The sequence below is a fragment of the Kryptolebias marmoratus genome, linkage group LG21, assembly GCF_001649575.2.
Source record: "Kryptolebias marmoratus isolate JLee-2015 linkage group LG21, ASM164957v2, whole genome shotgun sequence".
NCBI classification, from domain to species: Eukaryota; Metazoa; Chordata; class Actinopteri; order Cyprinodontiformes; family Rivulidae; genus Kryptolebias; species Kryptolebias marmoratus.
The window spans coordinates 22,406,065-22,415,499 of NC_051450.1; the positions used below are offsets into that span (position 1 = coordinate 22,406,065).

At 42.1% G+C, this 9,435-nt stretch overlaps 2 protein-coding genes across 7 annotated transcripts in view; one reads left to right on the forward strand and one right to left on the reverse strand.

The window, feature by feature from the left end:
- The window catches only part of LOC108228352 (HERV-H LTR-associating protein 2), a 96,257-nt gene extending 89,460 nt beyond the window's left edge, over nt 1-6,797 (forward strand). For 3 of the 6 annotated variants that reach the window (XM_037973060.1, XM_037973064.1, XM_037973062.1), the window contains 4 exons: nt 35-128; nt 1,292-1,579; nt 1,672-1,885; nt 1,974-3,320. In XM_037973060.1, the coding sequence (XP_037828988.1) occupies nt 35-128; nt 1,292-1,579; nt 1,672-1,885; nt 1,974-1,989 (612 nt within the window). In that variant the 3' untranslated portion in view covers nt 1,990-3,320. Of the gene's footprint in view, nt 1-34; nt 129-1,291; nt 1,580-1,671; nt 1,886-1,973; nt 3,321-6,023; nt 6,236-6,625 lie in introns of those variants that run through there. The other 3 variants (XM_037973063.1, XM_037973061.1, XM_037973065.1) reach the window with 3 other exon arrangements.
- A 638-nt stretch (nt 6,798-7,435) lies between these two features.
- On the reverse strand, nt 7,436-9,151 carry LOC108228356 (frizzled-7-A-like). Its single transcript, XM_017403902.2, has one exon. The coding sequence runs from the start codon at nt 9,122-9,124 to the stop codon at nt 7,529-7,531; it is 1,596 nt and encodes a 531-aa protein (XP_017259391.1). The 5' UTR covers nt 9,125-9,151; the 3' UTR covers nt 7,436-7,528.
- Nucleotides 9,152-9,435: the final 284 nt, after the last annotated feature.

The window sequence follows — 9,435 nt, forward strand, 5'->3', positions numbered from 1 at the left end:
AGAGCAGCTTTACAGCATCAGCAGCTCTCTGATGGTTTCAGACAGAGATCCTGATCTGAGCTACAGCTGCACCGTCAGAACCCAGAGGAACCAGAGGAACCAGAGGAGAGCGACTTTAAATAAACCAAGTAAGCAGCAAACAGGAAGTAATGATAGAAACTCAGATGCACCTTTTCACAAATGTCACATATAAGATGAGAAAATGTGCTGTGCTGTCACATTAAATCTCACAACAGACAAAGATGAAAACAGGTTTTAAAGCAAAAGTCACAAATAGAAATATTACGATCAAAAACATCTACGGTTCTCCTCAAACACTGAGTGAAAACTGGAAAAAAAAATCCTGAATTTAAGTTGCAGAAGCAGCTTGTTGTCACACATTTTTATATCTCCAAATGGGTTTTTTTGTAGGCGATATGACAAGTTAAAACGAGCCTTTACTTCCTGTTTTGAAAGAAAACTTCTGAGCTAAAACAATGGAAGTCAATGAGAGTTTAGGTGCAGATTCTGCACTGCAGGAGGATTTCAGAGGAAAGCATAACTCCTAAAGCTGAGAGGTAAAAGGAGACAAAAATATATAAAAAGTGTAAAGTTTGTTTGCAAAATCTTTAAAAGATTTAGCTCAAATGTTAGTGTAATCCTCCATCCATGAAGAGTTTTGGTTTTAATTCAAATGCAGCTTTTTGAGTGTAAATGGGAACACTTCCCTCTCTAGCATCGCCCCCTGCTGGTCGTTTCAGTTTATAATTCAACTTTTTTGTTTGTTGGCACCATCATTAGAGAGACGACAGAAAAGGTGGATCTGAGTCCAAAAATACTACATGCCAGCATCCCAAAAATCTGGGATTGTGGCTTCAAAAGCAACGGGAGGAAACTGAGACACTTCGTCCATCATTATTGATGCTAATAGCTGGCATGCTGTGATATTGGAAGGCTAAGAAATAAAAACCAAACAAACAAAATCAAACACACCAAAACTCTCAATACCATGACAGACTAACAGCTGATCCTGGATCTGTTTTAATGTGCAGAAAAGTTTCAAACATATAAACCAGGGGTGTCCAATCCTGGTCCTCAGGGCCACCATCCTGCAGGTTTTCCTTGTTTCTCTGCTCCAACACACCTGATTCAGAGGTTAAATCACCTCTTCATGTTCTGCAGAAGCCTGATAATCACCCATTGATTCAGATCAGGTGTGTTGGAGCAGAGGAACAAGTAAAACCTGCAGGATGGAGGCCCTCAAGGACCATAAACAAATATTTACTTTTGTTTTCATGTTTTATCATTTCAGCTTCAGTCGAAGGGTCCAAATATAAAACCTCAATCCCCTGCTGCTCAGACGTTCCTGTCTCAAGCTTCACCTGGAGGTTCAACCACAGTCAGATCATCCTGACAAAGACTGAGGGTGAAACCTCCTCCAGAGTGTCAGAGGAGTGGAGGAAACACGTGGAGGAGGTTTCAGAGTCCGGCAGCCTCACGTTAAAGGATTTAACTCCACAGCAGGAGGGAGTTTACACGTGTGAAGCCAGAAACAAGGAGGAGACGATAAAAACTGACATCTTCCTGAGAATAAGTCCAGGTAACAAGTTAAATTCTTACACCTACTAAAAGGATAAACATCGAACAAAAAGGCTTCTAAGAACCCTGCAGTTACTGACTTCTTTACTTCAGGGAATCCAGGTGTAGGGATCATAATCGGAGTGATTTTAGCCCTTTTCATTGTAGTCCTGGTCCTGGTCCTGGTTTTATGCTATGTCAAGAAAAAAAATGGTAAAATAAAAAAGCACTTCCATCATTTTCCTGTTTGTCTTTTTGTGTTGATGTCATCTAAACTCAAACTTGTTTCTGTCAGCATGAAAATACCAGAGGAAGCTGAATCCTCACAGTGAGTAAACCATTTTAAAAAACTTCATCAGTTAAAAAGGACTGAACTTTTTAATCTTTTAATGGTTTTTCATAAATTTTCCTAACAGGAACGTGAATCTTTAGGATCCTGATGAAACATGTGACTCATGAGGTTTTGTTGGACGCCAAATGCTGAGATTTCTTCAAGCCTGTGGTTCGATCCAGTGAAATCTCTGCAGTTCTAACGTTTCAGCTGTCCATGCTTTCAAAAAGATTTTCCAGCCTTGTTTACTCCCACAGTATTTGAATTTCTTTTCCAGTTTATACATCCAAACATTGTTTTTTTGGTCTCCTTTCTCCCAGTGTGTCTTGTTGTGGAAGAAAATCAATTTCCAGGCACTGTTAGATGAAATCACTCAAACAGGTTTATTTATGTATGCTGCAAGACTTACAGAGAGCCAATTAACAATTAACATCAGAGTCCCAGCTCCAAATGGGAAGCTCCGAATCAAAGCTCTGCCTCCAGAGTCCACACAGGAGCTTATATCTAAGATATTAGAATATTGGTAGGTGAGGAGGAGACAGGAAGCAAGGTCAGTCAGCTTTCAGTGAAGAACCTTGCCACCACAGTCTGTTGTAGGACTGATGGTTTTCTCTCAGATCCCCCAGAGGTCAGAGGTCACACCCAGACTTTCACTGACTCTCATTATATCTGAGAAATCTGCAATGACAGTATGCACTTTCCCAAGATAAAGGTGCAAATTGTTTGAATGTATAAATACCAAGGCTTTGTTTAAATTTTTGTTTTTTACAGCATCAAACAAGTTGTGATCAACTGTCAAAGCAACGCTGGAGCGATAACTCAGAACGTCTCACTGGTTTTTGTGCACGTATGTTAAAGAGTTACTGAATGACTACAGTGTTTATACACATTCATAGTGTTCATATACATTAATATCCCAAGTTTTCAATCTTACCAAATGTTTGCTTTTTTATTTTCTGTTGCAGCTGGGTTTACATGTTACATATAGTTTTACAGATTTCATACCAGTCAGATCTTAACAAGAACAAAAAGCAGCTTTTCTAGGTACAGTTAATGTTTTAGAGGCATTTGAACTACATGTCCTTCAAATGTTACTGAGTTTAAGGACTGTAGACAAATAAGTTTACTTTTTGCTTCAGTCTCACATCAGATCTCAGATTTTGCAGTGTCATCATAAAAGGTTTTAGTCTTTGACAAAAAAATTGAAAGCAAATTATTTTATATGTTCGGTCAGGAGTTTTAAAGCTTGATTTCTTAAACTGCATCAGTTGGTTGCTAAAACACTGTAACTGTAGTGTGTTTATTCTATTACAGAAAAATAAAACTGAATGTTTTGCTTCCCAGAATTTTGCACAAAAATGTAATTTGTTGAACGTTTGTTGTGTCCTGAAACCAAATTTGTAAAACAATAAAAAACAATTCTTTCCAAACAGCTGCTTGTCAGCTTTATGGTTCATTTATTTTCCAGGTTTTCTGTCAGGCAGCAACATCTTCCTGGATCAGGAATCATAAAAAGCGTCTCTTTGTTAAACTTTCTTTACCTGTTTTTGTCTCTAAACTGTTTCAGGTTTTCAGACAGAAAACAAAAACAAGTTTATGATAAATACTGAAGATAAGTTTGTCAAATTCTGTTTCGTTTTAGAAAATCAATGTAAAAACTTTAAACACTGAAACTTTATAAATCTTAAAGTAAGCAGTAGGTGGCGCTGTTCTCCATCAGGACTTATTGTCCATCCTCATTACTGATGAAAGACTTCTTTTATTTTTTATTAGATGTTGATTTTAGTATATTTTAAATATGATTGAATTGTTTTTTTATTATAGGGCTTTTCTGTTTTGTCTCTTATTGATTTGATTTTTATTTTTATGCCGTTGTTTCTGTTGTGTTTTAATTATTGTCTTTAACTGATTTTTCTGAGCAGTTTTGTTTTAAAGCTCTATATAAATCTGTTCCACAGACTGAAGATGTTTTGAGGTTTTAAATTATTGTCCAGACTTGAATTCAGATTTAGTTTTTGTAATCTGATCTCATTCAGAGGCAGAAACTTTCCTGAGATGTGATCCAGAACCTGAAGTATTTAAAATGTGTTAAAGAAAGCGTTATAGTTATAGTTGTAGTTTTAAACCAGCAGTTTAGTGACGTTAAAAAGAATTAACCATCATGAAGATGATTATTGACAGAGGTGAGCTGTTTGCTCAGTTCAGCCTTGCTTCTCAGATAACAGAAAAAAAACTCGTCTGGGCAGTTTTATTAACCGTCTTATTGGATTGCCGCCACTTTCTCACAGTCGTGAGTTAAACATGAGCATGAAAAGGATCAACTCTTCTCAGTTTTTGGTGATTCTGATGTTTTCATGCATGTTCACAGATTCCAGAGGAGGTGAGTACAGCTTTACCTCCTGCTGCTGACATGATGACAACAAATATTTGATCAAATTAAACTTTCCTCCACAGCGTTTTTTAGCTGTGACTCTTTTCTCAGGTTCTGTCATGATCTGTGTGTTTTTTGTTGGTGCATGCTCAATAATCCAGGTAGATAAATCCAAAAAGGTGGACGGGTTCTTCTTCGTTGAAACGTTTGGTCTTTTATTGAAAAGACTTCTTCAGTCTGAGGAGCTGCAAACAACACTGAGTTTGTTTGCAGCTTTAAAAACAAAAACTCTTCACCGTTTTTACTTTTTGTTACATAAGTTTATTCATATTTCTTGCAATATTCACAAACTTATAACAAACATTTACAATATAAATAATAAAAAGGTATGAATTCATCTTTTTTGTGTACTAAACTGTAGGATTATTTTTAGTTAGGTGTCTTCTGCTGCAGGAAGCATTTGACAATAAGGACATTATTTATTGTTATTATACAAGAAAACTAACAAAGAGGAAAGGTTAAAGTTTGAGTAAACAGGAACTGCCTGGTGTAGATCTCAGGTCCTGTCACACCCACAGGTGGTTTATTGGAGCAGAACAACCAGTTAAAGAAACAAAACTAAGAAATCAGCAAAAAGAAAAGATGTGAAGGCTTTTATTCTAAAACCAAACTGAAAAATCTGTTTTCTAACAGTGAATTTATTCTAATTACGGCAAATTTGCCTTGCATGATAATGTTTAAATTTACATAATTTCCTATTTATTTTGTTATTTCTTGTAACAGGAAGTAAAACAAAAGAAATGTTTGGATGCAGGTCTCTCAAAGACATTGTTTGTTTCAACCTTTCAGATACTGAGGTCGTCTGTGTTTTTATGAAGAGCTGCATCTTACCCTGCAGCTTCCAGAGCAGCTCTGACTTCATCCTTCACTGGTTTCTTCTGACAACAAGAGACACTCATGTCCACTCATACTACAGCAACCAGGACCAGCTGGGACACCAGGACCAGAACTACAGAAACAGAACGTCTCTGTTCAAGGATCAGATCTCCAGAGGAAACGCCTCCCTGCTGCTGAGAGGAGTGAAGGTTCAGGATGAGGGAAGATATCAGTGTTTCACCAGCACCATCCATGGGATGAAGACATCAGACATCAGCTTAAAAGTGTACGGTAAGAAGAAAAGACAAGAAAAGCTTCAAACAAGCATTTTCCCTTATTTCCCTAAACAATAACTTGCATGTGTAAGCATTTTCCTTTCTTTCCCCTATTTAGCTCCAGTCAGTGAGGTCAGCATCTCTCAGGAAGGAAACAGGATCACCTGCAGCTCAGAGGGGATCTACCCTGAACCTGAACTCACCTGGTCCACCAGCCCTCCATCCAACATGGAGCTCCAGGACAGAACCAGAGTCCAGCAGACTGAAGAGCAGCTTTACAGCATCAGCAGCTCTCTGATGGTTTCAGACAGAGATCCTGATCTGAGCTACAGCTGCACCGTCAGAACCCAGAGGAACCAGAGGAACCAGAGGAGAGCTACGTTCAGGAAACTGTGTGAGTTTCTAATCTGATAAAAACCTCCATGTTAGGTTAATTGATTCTAAATGAGCTCAGTGATCTTTTTTAACCAAAACAATTTAAATGTTTACATAGACAAATTGGCTCCGTTAATAAATTTTATTTTCGTTTTTTAGCTTTGTCTAGTGTTCCCTACAGTGAAGCAATAATCCCGTGTTCTTCATCAAACCTGTCTTTAACAAACTTCACCTGGAGGTTCAACCACAGTCAGATCATCCTGACAAAGACTGAGGGTGAAACCTCCTCCAGAGTGTCAGAGGAGTGGAGGAAACACGTGGAGGAGGTTTCAGAGTCCGGCAGCCTCACATTAAAGGATTTAACTCCACAACAGGAGGGAGTTTACACGTGTGAAGCCAGAAACATGGAGGAGACGATAAAAACTGACATCTTCCTGAGAATAAGACAAAGTAATTACTCTCAGAATCACTCATCTTTAATATCTGACCACCTCTGTAGACCCAAACCATCTAGTAACAGTGGCAGTGGCTCAGGAAGTAGGGGTTCGTCCTGTAACTGAGGGTTGCCAGTTTGAGCTCCCACTCTGTCCCTCTCAGCCGTTGTGTCCTTGGGCAAGATACTTTACCTACTTTGTCTGCTGGTGGTGGTCGGAGGGCTCGGTGGTGCCTCACTTCTGTCAGTCTGCCCCAGGGCTACAGTGTAGGTTACTGCACAATGTGTGAATGAGTGCATGAATGGGTGAATGACTGAATGTAGTGTAAAGCGCTTTGGGGTCCTTGGACTAAATAAAGCGCTATACAAGTGCAAGCCATTTACCATTTATCTCTTTTCTGTTGCAGAGCATCCAGGCAGAAATCGGCACGGAGTGATATTTGCAGTAATAGTGATTGCAGCAACAGCAGCAGCAGCCATCTTGTTTGTGCACAGAAAAAAAAGGAAAAAGGTGAATCCAGGATCTGATTTTTAATTTTCTAGATGTTGCTTGTGCTGATGATGATGTTTAATAAAAACAGTAAAACAGTTATCAGGTAAAACAAACAAACAGGAAATCTAAAAGCATCTTCACAAAAGAAAATGAAAAATTACGACAAAAAATTAATAAAATTTAAACCTTCTAACCCAAGAAATAATTTTATTTGTTGTTTTTATATTAACAAAGGAAAAAAAAAACTTTCTTTGTTCAACTACAGAATAGAAGTCCAGTTGTTTTTGTTTTTTAACCTTTTTTGGATTTACCATGGCCTGGATGGTAAATCCAAAACACACTAAACAACTGCAGACAGAGAATTTGAAACAGTTTGGATTTTGTTATGTATGTTTTTGTTGTTTTATTCTGTTTGTTTTTAATTTAAAATAAAAATAAATGTGTTTTCACTCTAGCAGGATTGTCTTTTTTTAAACTCTACGTTGTGGAAAGGATGCTTTCCCAAACAAGAAAATTGTGAATTTTTTTAAAATTTAAATTCTGAATTTTCTGCTTCTGTTAGAAAAAAGAGAATCCTCAGAAACTGAAGAACATTTAAGATAAATCAGATCATTTAGTATGAAGACTCTCGTTAAGACTTCTCAAAGGTCTGACTTCTTGTCCCTGACGTTTGCATGAGGGGCGTGGCTACATGTGGGCGTGGCTAACCCTAGAACCACCCACTTTCAGTCAGGCCCATCTGGAGACTTGCAGCTGGTTCGAACAAAAACCCAGACCAGAAGACTCTTTGGGACTCCCACCCCATGGTTCTTCCTGCTCAGGCCTTCAAAAAGTGACGCCACAACTGCAGCGTCTTCCTAGAGCAGATCCAGAACCCGGACGTGACCCCCACCATCAGGGTCATCAAGTACTTCATCAGGAACGTGGTGAAGCTCGGTGAGACAGGAGGCGGGTTTCCAGTTGGACACGGGACGCCGAAGTGTCTGCAGGTCTGCAGACGCCACGTGGACTCCCAGTCCGACCGAAACCTCAGCTCATAGACGATACAGGCGATGATGGTGGCATGAGGGACCGCATACAGAACTCCGAACACGCCGATCCGAACCATCAGCTTCTCCAGCCTCTCCGTCTTGGTGCCGTCCTGCTTCATGATGGATCGGATGTGGAACAACGAGACAAACCCGGCCAGCAGGAAGAAGGTACCAACCAGGAGGAAGATGAGGAGTGGTGTCAGGATGAAGGCTCTGAGTGCATCCACGCTGTACAGCCCTACGTAGCAGACCCCAGAGAGCAGATCCCCCTCCACCTGACCCAGGACCAGGACTATGAGGGTCTTCACCGCTGGAATCACCCAGGCTGCCAGGTGGAAGTTCTGCGAGTGGACCTCGATGGCCTCGTGGCCCCACTTCAGCCCGGCAGACAGGAACCAGCTGAGGGACAGGACCACCCACCACACGGAGGCGGCCATGGTGAAGAAGTACAGGATGATGAAGAGGACAGTGCAGATCTCCTTCCTGGTCCCCTGGACCACTGTCCTGTATCCATCCTCCTTGAACCGGTCCACACACACCGCCTGGTCCCCCAGCAGGAACCCAACGCTGTAGAGCGCCCCCACCATGAAATAGCAGCCGGACATGAAGATGGCGGGTCTCTCTGGATACCGGAACCGCCTCGTGTCCAGCAGGTATGTGAGGACGGTGAAGAGCGTGCTGACGCAGCACAAAAAGGACCAGGTCCCGACCCAGACCCGGCTGAACTTTAGGTCCTCCTCTGTGAAATACATCAGTCCACTGGGCTTGGTGGTCTCACAGGGGGCGCCGCAGTCCTGCACCCCCAGGAACTGGTATCTCAGGTAAGGGGGTACCTGAAGCTGCTTGGGGCAGGAGATGGGTCGTGTGGTCCAAACGGAGGGAGGCAGAGTGGTCCGGGTCGGCTCAGAGGCATCAGAGTCACTCAGGTTCTGACCCACACAGATCTCCCCGCCCCCGTGGACTGGGAGGTTCTGGCAGCGCAGCTTCTCGGGCCACCTGAAACCAAACCTGTTCATGATCTCCTCGCAGCCCTGCCGAGCCTGCTCACACAGAGACCGGCAGGGCGGGATGGGCCGGTCCAGAACCGTGCACACCGGAGTGTACATGGAGCACAGGAAGAACTGCAGCTCCGTGGAGCACCGGACCTGGACCAGCGGGTAAAACTGGTGGACCTCCAGCCCGGCGTCCTCCTGGTTGGTGTGACCCAGCAGGTTGGGCATGATGGTCTGGTTGTAAGGGAGGTCCGAGCAGAGCGGGATGGAGATGGGCTGGCAGAATCCGTGATCCGGGACAGAAATCCAGTTCTCATACTGAGCGATGCCGGGCTGGAAGAGGAGCAGCAGAGCGAAGCTGGTCCTCCAGAACCAGCGGCAGGTTCTCATCACAAAGTTCACGTAGAACGAGCAGCAGAAGAGGCTTTCTGAGAGCTTCTTAAACCCCGAGGAAGGAGCTTTTTATCTGAGGAGAGTGAAATTTATTCAAACCCTCCTGAAGGTTCCTGCTGGTCCAACCAGCTCTGATCCTCTTATGGAGGACCATCCTCCAGTCAGAAGATCCATGGGAGAAAAGTCTCTACTCTGATTGGTTCCTGCAGAGTGGAAGGGGCGGAGCCAAACTAAAGGGAGTCCTGCAGAGTTTTACTGCAGCTGCTGCTCCGTTTACTTCAGTAAAACTACAAGAAAACAAAGTTCTC

Coding starts and splice junctions, on each gene's coding strand:
- LOC108228356 (XM_017403902.2), bottom strand. CDS start 9,124: ATGAGAACCTGCCGCTGGTTCTGGAGGACCAGCTTCGCTCTGCTGCTC.